Genomic DNA, 16,033 nt, shown 5'->3' with positions numbered 1-16,033 from the left:
CTTATCCTTGTCAGCAGAGCATGAAACTAGGCCAATACAATTCTCAGTACAACATTCAGAGTTTTAAAAAAACAAACAGTGGCTGTATTTTGACTACCCATGGCCTTGGATGAATCAATTAAAGCTAGTTGTGTCATTTATCCACAGGCCGGAGCAGCTCCTGCGGGGCAGGTCCTGGAGGGTGGCGATTGTCCACAATCTCAGTGTTCCAGGCAGTGCAAAGGGATCGAGCAACACATAGGGTGGAGCAGCCTCCTCCACTCTCTGCAGGCTGTTATGGGGAAGGGACAGTTATGGTCCCACTTCTAGGCAAAGCCCATGGTAGGGAAGGAGAGGTGGGGGAGGGAAGTTCTTTGTACCTTCTCTCAAACTCTAGGGCAAGGGAGACGCTGGCCTTCAAAAACAGAGGCAAAAAAAAGCCAAGCAAACTGTGAAACTCTGCAGAGGACATCACCGGTTGGTTGGTTAATTTTTAATTCACTTACTTTTTATGGGTGTCATGTAAGAAGTGAGTCTTTCAGAGGGACTTGATGAAGGATAGGATGGTGGCTGGTGAAACGGGATGGGGAAGGCTTTCCAGATGTAAGGCGGTCACATGACTAATTTGCAACAGCTCTATTACAAAGGGGAGAAGCTCTAGAAGACCCAGAAGAGACCAGTAATAAGTGTATCCCTGAGGAAAAGCCACACTATTAAGAGGCACCACTGCGTTGCACCTACTTTCAGTTCTCTCCCTTCCCATATCGGACCAGGCCAAGGAGCCTACTCTCCGGAGAAAGCTCCACCAGGTCAGTTATTAAGGAGGCTTTGGCAAAATCGTCTGGGTCATCAAAAACCCACACCAATCTCCGGAAGGACAAACATTAAATATATACAAGCCTAGAATGTTCACGGTGATGAGACTGGGTGCGAAGCAGGGGAACAGAGTGCTTAGCTTTGGACACACTGGATTTATCAAAGGTTTCACGCTTTGTGGGTGGAGCAGTCTCTGAAAATACCAGTTGTAAGTTACCCACCCTGGCTGGGGCTGTCCAGACAGGCTTTTCCCTGGATGCAACGGGAACTGTAAGGCGCTGAAGCCCCTGGAGGAGGTTGCTAGGATGATGGGGGTGCTAGGATTTCAGCACTGTTGGAAATGCTCAGCGAGGCAGGGGAAACTATCCAAAGAGGAGAAGAAAATGACTGAGATGCACATCCCAGCACATCCTCACCTACCTGAATCTCATCATCATATGCAAATCACTCATCACTATATGCTAATGAGGTCTGTGCACTCAAGGAAGTTCTTGGGAAAAGGTGAGAGACTTTTAGGAAGGCGCTTGGCGTCCCAAAATACATACACTGCATGGATGATGCATCAGGTGCAGGATGTTAACGATGATGCTGCACATGGCAATGGAGCTGACCACCACAAGAAGAACAAAAGATGGTCAGTCTCAGTAAGTGTGAATTCAGTCTTGACCCAGCCAGAATGCATACATGTTTTACACTGACATTTGTAGTAAAACTGCTGCTTTCTATTACCCGTTTGCCCAGCATGGCTGCGTGGTGCTTAGGGAAATGTTGAGCCAAGACACCATATGTCCTGCTTCATGTACTTGTGGGGCAGCCCTGGCAGAGGAGAGGGCCTGGTAGTTGACTACCACAAGGAATCATCTTGTGACTCCTCAGGTAGTTGTGCATTAGGCATAATTATCCCAAAGGGTCCTTGCAGTGTGTATGCGGGCCAATGGGCACTTAACCATGCCCTAGCCCTGCCCTCAGACAGAGTGCACAGTACTCAGGGGCTTGACAAGGACTTATGTGCTGTTGAAAATGCCTTCAGCACCTATAGGAGGTGAGTGTGGGGACAGGGTGACCAGACAGCAAATGTGAAAAATCAGGACGGGGGTGGGGGGTAATAGGAACCTATATAAGAAAAAGACCCTGTGACGGGGTCTGCTTACCCCGCACTAGCCCAGACAGGGTTAAGCCCCAGGTACTGACAGCAGAAGTCCCGCCTCCCTGGCAAGACTGGGCATGCTCCAAGTGCTCTAGTAGTATAAAGGGAGAGAGACCCGCTCATTCTGGCCTGGAGGTTGCAGGGGAAGGACCTGGCTGGGAAGGGCCTGTGGAGGGTTAGCCACAGCCTCTGACTATGCCAGGCACTGAAGCTGTTCGCGGCCTGCCTGCACCCTGGTGACTGGAGAAGACCCTGGAGATGACTGGATCTGCTGAACACAGAGGATCCGATGTCTCATGGGAAACCCCAACACAGACTCTGGTAGGAAGTGACCCAGAGAGGGTGGCAGAGTGGTACCTGTCACCTGGGGAAACTCAGCGTGTTTCGGTAGGATCCCCCACTGAGTCAGTGGCAATCTGCTATGCCTCTGTTAGGGCCCTGGGTCGGGGCCCTGTGGAATCGGATGGGCCCGAGCCCCCCTACTGGAGCTATCAAACCCCAACGCCATAGACTCTGGCCACTAGGCCACGCTACCTGGTGCCAAAGGGTTGTTTTGTAGACTCTGGCCATTAGGCCATGCCACCCTACACCAGAGGGGGCGCTATAGACTCTGGCTGCTAGGCCGCGCGGCCCTGTGCTGAAGGGCTGCTTTGCGAACTGTGACAGATAGCCCACGCTGACCTGACCCTAGGGCCGTGGACCCTCACAGACCCCAAAATTGGGACTCTCCCTATAAAACTGGGACATCTGGTCACTCTAAGTGGGGATGCTATAGGACACCCAAACCACCAATTGGCACAATACAAGCTTCTGCAACTATCAGCCAAAGCTTTAAGCACAAAACTGGCTGCTTGGCACGAACGTTCACTGACCGCGTGCCTCTACTGTGACTTCCTCCTCTGTGCCAATAAGTTTAAGTTCAAAGCTCAAACGAGACTGTTGGCTTGCATGCGGTGATTGTGCTCTTGTCAGGATTTCTAACAGAAGAGAGAGCTAACTGGAAATGGTTATTTGTATGGCTGGTTACAGTTGGGTGTTTCTCTGGACTCCGTGGGTCTTGGCTTTCATCCAGCAAATAAAAATTATCAGGTTTAGGTTATTCAACCTGGAACTTGGGCAGAGTCCAGCTATAAATTATAATAGAGCGCCAGGCCATTTCTTGTACATGCAAATTAGTTGTTTGTGGAGGCCATCATGATCAAATTTCACTTGTTTCCAAAGCCAGTTACAATAGGCTTGTAAGTGGAGGAAATTCCTTGCGCTGGAGGAAGCACATAATATACTATGTAAACAACCCTACCCAAGACAAGGCTCATTCTTCTTTAGATGCAAATCATGGCTAGGAAGATGGTTTGTTTGTAAAGAAATGAAGCTGTTTCCAAGGCCTGCCACCCTGACGAGCAACTGCTGAAGCCCTCATAAGCTCAGCACCACTTCCCAAACTGGAGCAATTTTAAAGATTTAGGGTCAAATCCTGTCTCCAATCCTTTGTGGTCCTAGAGGTCCCTGGCTCCAGTAGAACTGGTGAGGAAGGGAAGAAGGCTGTGATCCTGGTCAAAGGTTCTGAACCCAGAGCTTCCTGAAATCCAGCATGCAAGAGGGTTGGGGCTGGCCAAGTGGAGGACCAGGGATGAAGCTTGGGAGATCCACATAGCTGCAGATACATTAGCAATCCTGGGACTGGTGGAGGAGCTGTGGCAGCCAGGCCAGTCTTCAGGCTAAGGCGACTGCAAAGCCGTTCTGTTGCTTCTCTGAGGCCAGAAGAAGGATTCTTCCCTCCTCCTGCATTCCTTGTAGCTTCTTCCCTGTACTTTCTGCCTATTCTGCCAGGGAAGCAGTAACCTCCTCCAAGGAAGACCTCATTTATCATCCTCAAAGACTCTCCTAAAAAGAGGCCTTTGAAGAGAGAGCATCCAGCAGGTGTTAGTCGTAAGCGGGATGGGATTTCATTGTGGGTTATGATGCAAACAAAGTGTTTGTGAGCAAAAGAATTCTTTAAAATGGGCAAATGTCTTTTGGTGTATTCAATGGCCCTTAATCCACATTACAACCTCATGCATTCAAAAGTGGAGTCGGGCCCCAAAATTTCATGAGATTGGCTCTAAAATGCATGAGATTTAAAAATAATAAATTCAGGGGTTATTAGTTACCTTCAAGTCTTTCAGCATTTAGGGGGTCACATTTTCAAGTTTTTTTTCTCTGCAATCATGAGGGCATTTTTTAAATGAAAGTTGAAAGTCTCATGTAATCACATGACTCCAGGAGCTGAGGCTTTAAGGAAAACACCAAAATACTAGGAGACTTGCAATAAAATCATGAGAGTTGGTAACATTTCATTTCTCATGAAATTAGGGGCAATAGAACAACAAGTTTTGGATCAGGAACTTAATTAAATATATTGCAATTTAAAGATACTAACTGGTGGCTTTATGCCACCTCCATCTGGCTAAGCTGGGGTACACTGAAGTGGCTTAAATGGCAAGCACAGCTCCGCCAAAGCAGAGGAGATGGCCTCCTGTTTCCTGACATAAAGGAAGGCAGAAACAGAAGAAAAATCACAGACCTATACTAGCACTAGTGGAATTCCTTACTACAGACGTAGCTGGAGCCAATAGAAAGAGTTTTTCTGGTGGTATAATAACACCACCTTCCTAATGACATTAGCGATGCTGACAAAACCACTCTTCTAGCCACATAGTTGCGTCTACACTGAGGGTTTTGCTGGCATAGTTATATCAGTTTAGAGGGGTTGTTGGTTCCCCCGCACACACACATCTGACCAACATAGTTATGCTAGCAAAACTTTGTTGTGTACAGGCTACAGTCCAAACAATAAATCAAAGGCCTTCTACTGCCAGTAAAGGGGGCCACAGGGAAACGGATTGCCATCAGGGGAGAAGAGGGACAGTTTCGAGAACAAGAAGACTGCTCGAACAGGGGACATTATTTACCAGAGGTTTTTGGGCAGGGGTGCATGCAACATCAAGAGGGCGAAGAACGGTGAGTGAAGAAACGTGAGCTATTTTTCCACAGACTAATTGTGCAACCTAGGGCGAGTTATTTCACTTTCGTATGATTCCGTTTTGCCACGTGTAAAATGGAGCTAGTTATGCTCACCCTCTTGCAGAAAGGGCTTTGCGACGAATGGAACTAAACGTTTGAGGCTTTATAACTTATCTCTGTTTTGGTTTCTATAAGGCTAAATTAGAGCACAAATTGAACAACAGAACAGTCATTTCCTGCTTCAATATTTATTTATGCAACCAGCCTCTCAATCTGTGCTATGAATTAGACTTGGAGACATGCCAGAGTCAACACTGAAATAGTTTTTATACTACCTGCTTTGAGTTTCTGGTGTTGGATTTTCCCACGCTGAGGATTTCACTGTGTCTCTTCCTTTATGAAGGTGGATGTTGTTTTTTTGGGAAAAGACAAAAAGAATCCATTGTTTCGTAACCTCAGACCTGGCATAACAAGGGAACACATTCTTCTCTCAAAGAGGATTCCTTATCCATGAGGTACAGCTCATAATAAAGGGCAGAAAACTTCCCAGAGCTCCCATCATCCAAAGGCTATGTTTGCTTTATAAATCCCCTTCATAAGGTGCTGCTGTGGCCTACCATTGTGATGGGTTGGAGCCATAGCCTCCTGCCTGCCCCGTCTCACCCACTTTGAGGTGCCAAACATCTTCAGGGAGCCGGGGAAGCAGCAGTCCCTGTAAAGCTCCTTATGGACCCATGTAAATGCCGGGTGGAATCTGGCCTGCGGACTGTAATTCCCAAAGTAATTCCTTTTCTGAGTGTCCAAGTGAATTTTTGGACGGGGGTGCTCCCGGTTGCTCTGTAGTGTCCTCAATGTCTGTTGGATCTCCTCATGCATAGTAAGGTATGTTCAGGGCTTGGTCACAAGCAAAATCCTATGACTCTTGTTTTGTAAACTTTGTTTAAAAGTTACTGGTATGGTGGACAGTTATCAGATGGACAGACTTGTTCCCGGCCATCCTGGGGCCAAGTTCTGAGGAGTGTGAGGCGTAATGGAGAGACTGAGACAGTAGTGGGCAAGTGGAAAGCATCTGCCCCTGGCTGACTCCGCATGGCCTGCGGCAAGGTGTTCTACAGGGCCACATCGCCCCTGGGTTCCCTCCATTTTTGAGTGTGCTCAGGCCTGCAAGCTACGGCCTACACTGCCTTAGAAAAGGTTTGCCAGTATAGCTGAACTGGCAATGCTACACTGCCAAATGATTCTAATGTAGATGCACCTTATACCGGCAAAAGAGGGCTATGGTCAGTGTAGCTTATACTGTTCCCTGAACAAAATCAGCTATGCTGACATGAGGACTTTTTTGCCAGGACAACTGAATCTACACTAGGGCTTTTGCCAGTTTAGAAATGTTGTAAAAAATTCATTTCCCTAAGGGACTTTAGTTTCTAGTGTAGACCTGGCCTTAATCTGGCATTGGGAATAAATGTAAAACAAGCTCAACTCTATGACCTATTCCCAGGAGCACAAGTAATCCCACCTCTAGGATAACTGAGGTAAGCAGGTACAACCAAACACTTCTAACTGATAGGGATCTGTACATTGAACAGCTGCCTTTTAGATTATACCTTTTTCTGGTTGATTTTATGCCAGTATGTGTCAGCTGTTAGTCAGGACGCATTTAGAATAGCGGGACTAAGAGCAAGCGCATCACAGTGAATCTGATTCCTACACCAGTTTGTGGCCTTCATCTTCTCCTGTGCTGGGGCAGCCGTGTGCCACTCCAGCGGTGTGCACCTGCCCTGAAAGTCTGGCTCCCAGCAAGATCATTCCATCGCTGGGGAATTGCTAAGTGGCCCATGTAAACCCTCCTAGCAGCTCTTGGGAGGGTTTCTGCCACTGCCTGTGAATTTTAGGCTGCTCGTACTTGCGGCGGGACACCAGCTCAGTTCAGAGCTACTTCCAGATTGGGAGTGGGGGGTGTGATGACATAAAAGTGAGTGAAGCCGACTTTCCCACTCTCCCTACACAGCAGCACTCAGGGCGAGCTTTTTAAAGGCAACTAAGCGTTAGGTGCCTAATAGAATTTTCAAAAGCACCCAGATGCCTACAGCCCTGGGGAGAGGCGCAGCACATAGGTCTTTAGAGGCCTAAAGATGAAGACAGGTGCCTAGTTGGCTTTTCAACAGCATCTCATCAGGCTAAATGCCTAACTCTCCTTGAAACCAACAGAATTAGGCACCTAACCTGCTTAGGTGTATGTGAAAATCCCATTAGAAGCCTCAATACCCCTGTAAATCTCACTTTGAATGCACCTGGCTCAGTGGAGGTACATTCCTGATTGATATCAGTATAGGTGAGATCTGAATCAGTTTCCTCTTCTTGAGCTACTGGGTTCTTTAAAAAGCAAACAACAAATAACTGGAGAGAACATAACACGTTACAAGCACGATCCACAGATATACGGATGCAGCTATCCACGGATCTAAAATGAATATCCATAGATTTGCAGGGCTCTACAGATCAGGAGCAGCTTCTCAAGGGAGAGTGGAAAAAGTTGGAGCAGGGACATGTTGGGTTTGTGCACCATTAATGCAGCACGGCTGTACAATTCCCCTTGTGTGTTGGTATGCAGGGGTAGTCTGGGGAGGCGGAGGCTAGAGTTTGATGGAACAGCGTCTGTGGGAGGGAAGGAGGCAGAAGCAGAGGATCTGGCATTACCTGGATCTTCCAGTTTTCCCTCCACAGCAGCAGCAGGATACTAAGGCCACGGAGGCTACTCCAGCCCTGGTTGTAACAATCACATCTGGGTTTTTGACTTTTCCAAAGTTCAGAGGAGTTCGAGTCTCTGGTTTTGGTTTGTCTCACTTTGTAAGTAGGGCCAGCCACTAAATTTGGTTCTATACCTAAGTTTGGATACGTGTTAGTGTGGACTGGCTTATTTTTGCAGTTATTGGTTTTCTCACCAGTCTGATGCTTAACTAAAACTCTTTTAGAGCATCTGTTGCAACTGCCTTGGAATTGCTGTGACTAAATATTATTTGTTCACTCCTTTGTATCTCTGAATTTTATTGCTACTTAATACTGCTTTTGGGGAAAGTACAAAAATGATCATAGACCCTTTGAATACACTGAGTTCGATCAGTTAAGGAGGCGCAGAGTCAGAAACAGTATCGTAGTTTAGGGTAAATGGAGTTTACCCACTTCTCGTTTGGAGAATATTAAGTTAATTTAAGTGTTTAGCCCCTTTTTTACCACTACAGCACTGCTCAGAAATAATTCTAGTCATGTTCCCTCAAAAACCAGTATTAGAAACCATCTGTTATTAATTCACGATAGTCCTTTTGTTCCTATGAATCCAGCAACGCTGGGCAAGTTGCTTGGATATTCAGACTGCAGTTTTCTAAAGTCCAAAGCTAAAATATTTCTGACTACTAACAATATGCCTGTCTGGAAACAAATGCTTCACTGAGCCACATCAGAACCCTGATGCCAGAAATGGATCCTCTACTTACTGACTCATGAAGCTTATCTGCACTCAACAGATTTGCCCAAGAATTCAGTAGGAGAAATGATGCTATACAGCAGTGGTTCTCAACCAGGGGTATGCAGAGGTCTTCCAGGGGGTACTTCAACGCATCTAGATATTTGCACAGTTTTACAACAGGCTACATAAAAAGCACTAGTGACATCAGTCCAAACTAAAATTTCATACACACACTGACTTGTTTGTTCTGCTCTGGATGTGACACTGAAATGTAAGCACCATATTTATATTCCAATTGATTTATTTTATAATTGTGTAGTAAAATGATAAAATAAGTAATGTGTCAGTAATGGTGTGGCTGTGACACTTGGATATTTATGTCTGATTTTGTAAGCAAGTAGTTTTTAAGTGAGGTGAAACTTGGGGAATGCAGGATGAATCAGACTCCTGGAAGAGGTGCAGTAGTTGTGAAAGGTTGAGAGCCATTGCTATAAGGAACAGCCACCCCTCCAGTCCCAACTTTAATTCATCCCTTTCAAAACTGTGGGGACCAAACCCCATGGAGCACCCAGAGAAGAAGGTTCGGAGTGTGCATGGCACTGAGCCACCAGAACAGGTCTAGTGTGTTCTGCACCCTCTGCTCATGGAGCTTGCGTTTGGCCATCATTTTGAGAAATGCCAACTTAACCCTAATTGGGTTACTTCCACCTGCTGCAAATCTGCAGTTGAGCTCAACCTGAGTCTGGAAACTGGGCAGTGATACACAAGAACGCTCATACTGCATCTGACCAAAGGTCCATCTAACCCTGTACCCTGTCTTCTAACAGTGACCAAGGCCAGGTGCCCCAGAGGGAATGAACAGAACAGGTAACCATCAAGTGATCCATCCCCTGTTGCTCATTCCCAGCTTCAGGCAAACAGAGGCTAGAGACACCATCCCTGCCCATCCTGGCTAATAGCCATTGAGGGACCCATCCTCCAGGAATTTAGTTAGTTCTTTTTTTAAACCTTGATATTCTTATACCATGATCTTTTCTGATGACAAAGGTCAAGCCAAGTGCCAACAACTATGAAACAGAACATCTTTTTTTTTAAGCATATAGTTTAATGTAAAAATGATTGAATTCCAAAGTGCACAGGAATAAAAAAATTGCAACATGAGCCTCAACATTTTTTTCCATTCATTGAATACAATTAATTAATTAATTAACAAAACAAAATCCTAACACACACAACAGCAGGAATGTGAAATATTCTATCTTCATAAGGAATTAACATATTAGAATCCAGATGAATCAAAAATCACTTAAATAAATAGTTTGGTTTTTCCTACTCAAATATTACCTTTTTAAATAGAGAGCGAGAGAGAAAAACATTGATGTGCTATAGCACAATACATAATGCTCCCCAAATAACAGCACTTTGGCTGCTTTATTTTGGAAAGCCACAGAACCCCAGGCAGTAGCCAGCCTCAGGCTGGTTCTGAGTCACGGTGCTGTTGATGCAACATACCCGTGCAGGGGAGGGGTAACTGTTGCCAGTTTGCTGCTCTAACAGGGAAAGAGCCAGGCTTACAATAAATACAGCTGTGCTGCAAGTGCATTGCACTCAGACAGCCCTGTTCAGCTTCAGTGGTTTCCAAAGGGTCATTTCCCTCAACAAATCACTTTTCCCCATTCAGTGCTTTCAGCTGCAGAAAGTGGCATATCCCATGCACAACTGAGCCTTTTTTATTTTTTAAAAAAACACTCCTAAAATGAAGCACCTCAATAAATAAATACATAAATAGAAAATAGGTACTGCTAGCTGGAGTCTGCCTGAAAACATGTTAACAGAAGGAGGTGGGCTGCTTGCAGATGGACTGGCATTTTCACAGAGATGTTTCCTTCAAGGGGAAACTGGAGGAGAACATCCGAGATTTTTCTTCTTTGGTTTCTCTTAGCGTTTTGCCTCAGCATTGGCTTGATCTCTGTAAAGAGGGGGAGAAAAGGAACAGCTTAGAAACCTGCTCATGGAACAATTCTCACTAGTTAGAACCTGAGAACTCTTGGGGCTCTGAGCCTGCTCTCAACCATATCAGTGAAACTTCATTAACTTGGACATAGTTACTCTTGGTTCACACCAAAGGAAAATCAAGTGGGGGGGGGGGGACGACACCCTGGTGTTTCAGAAGCACTGAGCACCTGTGAGTCCAATTGTCTCCAGAAGGAGTTGCAGCTGCCCAGTATATGTGGCCATTATCAGTGACTTCCCCCAAGCTCACACAGGAAGTCTGGGGCAGAGCAGGGAACAAGAAGAACCTAGTTCCATAATCTAACCACTAGGCCACCTTTAAGGTAGGATATGGTGATTATTTATTTACTGGATTGAGAGAGACAAGTTTGGGGAAGATTACTATGCCCTGAGAAGAGGTCACTCTTACGCAGTTTGTGCTAAGGAACCACCTAGCTATTCTTTGAAAATAATTTTTTCATGAAATCCTTCTGAGAATGAATGACTCACTTGTCCAAAATTGCTTTAATGATGATCTTCACCCATTGAGCAGTGGGATCCAAGCACACTTCTCTGCCGTCCTTGAGAGTAGCGCTGCAAAGAAGGAAAACAAAGGTCAGGCATCTATCGACTTGGTGGACTCTGTGGACTCTCATCAGGGTATCTTTCAACCTCTTAAACTACAGGCACGGCTGGTGTCAATTGATATAATTCCATTGACTTCACTAGACAGCTACACCATTTTACACTAGCTGAGGAGCTGGCCCTACATTTATTTGCTTAAACATGTTCCAGGTGTGCAAAAAAAAAAAATCATCTCCCTCCCCCTATATATATGCATTCAAGTTTTTTTTTTATAAATATTGCCTGGTCTCTCTCTCTCTCTGAATGTGTGTATATATATAAAATGTCTTTGCCTGCATTGGTATTGCTTTTTACATAAAGGGCTGAATCCTGCATTCCTCTGTCAGGGAAACCACTTATGTACTCAGTGAAGAATTTTCAGTGGGAGTTTTGCCTGCAGAAGGACTGGAGGAATTGGGTTGAAAGGTTGTATTGGGTATTAATAAGTTTTCCTGTCCTTCTAATGCAGGTTCTAGCACTCTATAGATAATGCCCATTATTCCCCATGGGCATTTGTAGTTCCACCCCAGAGATCCTGGACACTATGAAAAGCAAAGTGCAATACCTAAAATTACTTCTTTAGAAAGACTAAAAATCACTCTTAGGGAGTCTCCATGGGTGGTGTGGGCCTGCTAGTGTTTCCCACCCCTTTGAAAACTCCTGGACCAGCACAAGGCAAAGCAGTCTCCTCCTAGTTTAGCAGCAGGTAGCATTTTGCAAAACTACTTACATGATTTCAGTGTTCTGGCAGTGAGGTCCGCTCGGGGTCAGCTTCACATCCCGAATGTTCCTGGGAGGGATGAACTTGGAATGCAAGTCGATGCACTGGCATCGGAGCTCATTCCCCATCCTTGCCAGACTCATCCCTGGAAAAAAACAAGAGTTGTGTCAGGTTAGCTGAGTATCTCGCCATCTATACATGTGAAGCAGAGGGCTTGGTTTTGCTTGTTGCTTGATCAGACATGCTTGCTCTCTATTTGTTTTTTTCCACAAGGGTCTTGGCTAAAAGGTTACCTTGGTCCTCACTTCTAAAAGCTAATTATGAAAAGGTATGGAGAGCAGTTGATGCTGCTGCAAAATAATGTTTGGATTTGTTTTTAAAGACAATTCTAAGTCACCAGTTTTTCTTTTTTAAACCTGCTCTTGCTTGGCCAGCTTCTGATCTAGTTACAGTGATGATGAGCCTAGATTTAAAATCATGTAACTGAGGCTAAGATCTGGCTCCTTGCTTTTCTTCAGTTTTGAGGACTATCTGTGATCTTGTTCTGTGCTCCTATTGCTTATTCCCCACTCCAAGTTAAACCCTCCTGTGTTTGAGACAAGCAAGAGGCGCAGATGAACATTGTAATCAGAGGAGCCCACCTTTAGCCTGCCTTTAGAACCAGGGGAAAAGCAGATAGTGAGAATGAGGCAGAAGCATAACTTTCTATAGCAAAGAGACTGTTTCTCAACATTTTCCACCAGGTGTCAGTCACTGCTCTGAAGAGCTGCTGATTTACAGCTCTCTCAAATAGGGTGACTAGACAGCAAATGTGAAAAATCGGGACGGGGGTGGAGGGAAATAGCAGCTTATATAAGAAAAAGACCCAAAAATCAGGACTGTCCCTATAAAATCAGGACATCTGGTCACCCTACTCTCAAATGAAGACTGTTTGAAAAAGTTTTAACAAGACCTCAAGTTTTTAAAAATAAGCCTAAAATGAAAATGTCTCTCCAGGCATAATATGCACATAACTAAGCAAAGTCCTGTGAGCCCGAAGAAGGATTTTCTTACCTTCTGACACCGCTGCGTAGGTTAGGAAAAGAGCCAAGACAGCAGCAACCAACTTGCTGTTCATGATGAGAGGTGAGACGAGCTTCCCTCTTGGATTCTTCTGGCTCTGCTTGCTAGGAAGGAGCAGGGAGCTCTCTTGTTGTCTCGGGAGGTTTCTAATGTCTGAACTGTGGAACCAGCCCTCTTATATACCGTCCTGGGGCGTGCGAGGCAGCACTGTGTTTAGCTTGTGTCAGGAAATTCCAAAACTGTGCAAGATGCTATTGCAAAATGAGTCACATGGCTGTGGGTAAAACCCCTTCCTAGATGGCCCTGAAATTAGTTCGTTATCCTTCCAATCACGCGCCTTGTGAATGGATTAAATATAAAAGATGTACAACATCGCCGTGTAGTTAGATCAGTGTAACTGGTGGGTTTCTATAACTCATTATTATTTTTTTATTATTAATATGATTATCCCTTTATATTCTTTTGTCTTATGTGGCAGGTTAAGAAGACATTCAACTCTTGAGTTTCCCTGAGCATTTCTTTGATTGGATATTCTGGGAGGGTTAGTAGAGTTAGCTCCTACTTTTCTCCGTACATTGATTTTGAACACCTGAAATCCTGGCCCCATTGAAATCAAGGTCAAAACTCCAAATTGACTGCAATGGGGCCAGGAGTTTTGACCCTCTGTTTGTAGGATATAGTCTTAGTCTTATTGTCTGGCTTTTTTTTTTTCCTCCACACCCTAACCAGGAGTTTTCTCTAACACAATAGTCCTCTGTAGTGTCCTCAATCTCTGTTGGATCTCCTCATGCATAGTAAGGTATGTTCAGGGCTTGGTCAAAAGCAAAATCCTATGACTCTTTTTTTGTAAACGTTGTCTAAGGGCTTGGCTACACTTACAAGTTGCAGCGCTGGGAGTTACAGCGCTGGTCATGCAGCTGTGTAGGGCCAGCGCTGGAGTGTGGCCACACTGACAGCTACCAGCGCTGCAGTGTGGCCACACTTGCAGCACTTTCCAGCGCTGTATTGAGAGGTGCATTGTGGGCAGCTATCCCACAGAGCACCTGGTCCCGTTTTGGCGCCGTTTTGGCGCTGAGTATTGTGGGAAGGGGAAGGAAGTGTGTGGGTCATTCCGCTTCCTGTTCCAACGCCCCGTGGTGCATTGCTTCACATCCCAGCATTCACTCTTTCCGGCAGCGTTTGGCGCCATTGTGAGTGTCTTTCTGTTGTACTCTCTGTGTGAATCGCGATTTCTGTGGCAAATGGAGCCCGAGCTGCTGAGGACTGTGCTGATGAGTGTCGCCAGCACAACACGTTTGGCAGTCGAGCTATTCCTTCAGCTCCAAAGTGACAGCGAGGAGTCTGACGATGATATCAATATCAATTCTCCTGCCGCGTGTGACACCAAAGTGCTTGTGGCATTCACGGAAATGCTCAGCACCGTTGAACGCCGCTTTTGGGCTCGGGAAACAAGCACTGAGTGGTGGGATCACATCGTCATGGAAGTCTGGGATGACGAGCAGTGGCTACAGAACTTTCGTATGAGAAAAGCCACTTTCATGGGACTTTGTGCTGAGCTCGCCCCCACTCTGCGGCGCAAGGACACAAGATTGAGAGCTGCCCTGACGGTGGAAAAGCGGGTGGCTATTGCAATCTGGAAGCTGGCAACTCCAGACAGCTACCGGTCGGTCGGGAACCAGTTTGGTGTGGGAAAGTCGACCGTGGGAATCGTTTTGATGCAAGTTTGCAAGGCAATTAATCGCATCCTGCTAAGAAAGACCGTGACTCTGGGGAGCGTGCAGGACATTGTGGATGGCTTTGCACACATGGGTTTCCCTAACTGTGGAGGGGCGATAGATGGGACGCATATTCCTATTATGGCCCCCCCCCCCCCGGCATCAGAGTACGTTAATCGTAAGGGGTATTTCTCTATGGTTCTCCAGGCGCTTGTGGATCACCGCGGGCGTTTCATTGACATTTACACAGGCTGGCCTGGAAAGGTGCATGATGCACGCATCTTTCGGAACAGTGGCCTGTTCAGGAAGATGCAGGCAGGGACTTTTTTCCCAGAAAGGAAGATCACAGTAGGGGATGTCGAAATGCCCACTGTGATCCTTGGAGACCCCGCGTACCCGTTACTGCCTTGGCTCATGAAACCCTATACAGGGAAGCTTGACAGGAGCAAGGACCGGTTCAACTACAGGCTGAGCCGGTGCAGAATGACTGTGGAGTGTGCTTTTGGGCGTTTAAAAGCCCGCTGGCGTTGCTTGTATGGGAAGCTAGACTTGGGGGAAAGCAGCATCCCCGCGGTTATATCCGCTTGCTGTACCCTCCATAATATTTGTGAAGGGAAGGGTGAAACATTCAGTGAGGCATGGACCACCGAGGTTCAAGTCCTGGAGGCTGAATATGCACAGCCAGAGAGCAGGGCTAATAGAGAGGCCCAGCACAGGGCTACAAGGATTAGGGATGCTTTGAGGGAAGAATTTGAGGCTGAAAGCCAACAGTAATGTTTGCTGCCTTGCATGGGAGTGAATTGCACTGCTTACACTGTTATTCTATTATCCATAATAATAATATGATTTGCAGTGCCTCTTTCTTTACTGGGCTAAAAGGTATCTTTCACTATATGCTACAATAAAGACAGTTTTCAAAGCCAAGAATTGTTTTATTGAAAAGAAAAAACTTCCTTGACAGACAGACAGACACACAACAATTCATGAACACAAGAGGGCAGGGGTGTGGGTTGGTGAACTGTACAGTCACAAGTTTGCATATGTCCTGTCTGGATTGCTGTTTAATGAATCCTGCACTTCAGGGTGCATATACTGCATGGTGATGGGGGTTGAATGCAGAGGGTAAGGGTGGTAGGTATCAGGGCTGGTTGGTGAACGTACAGGTGTTGGAGGCAGCTGGTGGTGGTAAGAACCTGGATGCTGGGGAAAGGTGGTTTGAGCTGACATTGGGGCACAAGGCAAAAAGGACGGGGCGGGTGGGGGAGTAGCACGGTAGAGCTCTGCTTGCATGGCAACGAGTGACTCTATAGAGTCCGCTTGGCGCTCCAGGATGCTTAGCAGCCGCTCCGTGCTTTTCCTCTTGGCCACTGCATTTCTCTGCCGGTTCCTGCTTTCCCTCTGGCGGATCTTGCTTTCTTTCTCTCTCCACTCCTTCAAGTCATTACTCTCTCGAGCAGAGTGATGAAGAACAGTTTTCAGCATGTCCTCTTTGCTCTTGCGTGGATTTTTTT

At 46.1% G+C, this 16,033-nt stretch overlaps 2 protein-coding genes across 3 annotated transcripts in view; both read right to left on the bottom strand.

Annotated features, from left to right (window-relative positions):
- The window catches only part of LOC123371138 (growth-regulated alpha protein-like), an 886,915-nt gene that overhangs the window by 46,403 nt on the left and 824,479 nt on the right, over positions 1-16,033 (bottom strand). The gene's annotated exons all lie outside the window — the stretch shown is intronic.
- LOC123371140 (interleukin-8-like) lies at positions 9,618-12,954 on the bottom strand. 2 transcript variants are annotated; one of them, XR_006579720.1, is made up of 5 exons: positions 12,799-12,954; positions 11,755-11,890; positions 10,911-10,994; positions 10,281-10,377; positions 9,618-9,664 (listed from the first exon to the last, which is right to left on the bottom strand). XR_006579720.1 is itself a non-coding variant. In XM_045018412.1 (4 exons), the coding sequence occupies exons 1-4, from the start codon at positions 12,860-12,862 to the stop codon at positions 10,347-10,349; spliced, it is 315 nt and encodes a 104-aa protein (XP_044874347.1). In that variant the 5' UTR covers positions 12,863-12,954; the 3' UTR covers positions 10,278-10,346. The 2 variants fall into 2 exon arrangements, 1 of the variants encoding a protein (XP_044874347.1); XM_045018412.1 differs by lacking the exon at positions 9,618-9,664 and having other exon boundaries at positions 10,278-10,377.

This window comes from Mauremys mutica, chromosome 5 (genome assembly GCF_020497125.1).
Source record: "Mauremys mutica isolate MM-2020 ecotype Southern chromosome 5, ASM2049712v1, whole genome shotgun sequence".
Classification (NCBI taxonomy): domain Eukaryota; kingdom Metazoa; phylum Chordata; order Testudines; family Geoemydidae; genus Mauremys; species Mauremys mutica.
Note: the sequence above shows the minus strand (reverse complement) of the source record. Positions and strands in the feature narration are given on the sequence as shown.

Coding starts and splice junctions, on each gene's coding strand:
- LOC123371140 (XM_045018412.1), bottom strand. CDS start 12,862: ATGAACAGCAAGTTGGTTGCTGCTGTCTTGGCTCTTTTCCTAACCTAC. Junction 10,995..11,754: donor TGCCAGAACACTGAAATCAT/GTAAGTAGTTTT, acceptor CCTTCTTTGCAG/CGCTACTCTCAAGGACGGCA. Junction 10,378..10,910: donor ATTAAAGCAATTTTGGACAA/GTGAGTCATTCA, acceptor CCCTCTTTACAG/AGATCAAGCCAATGCTGAGG.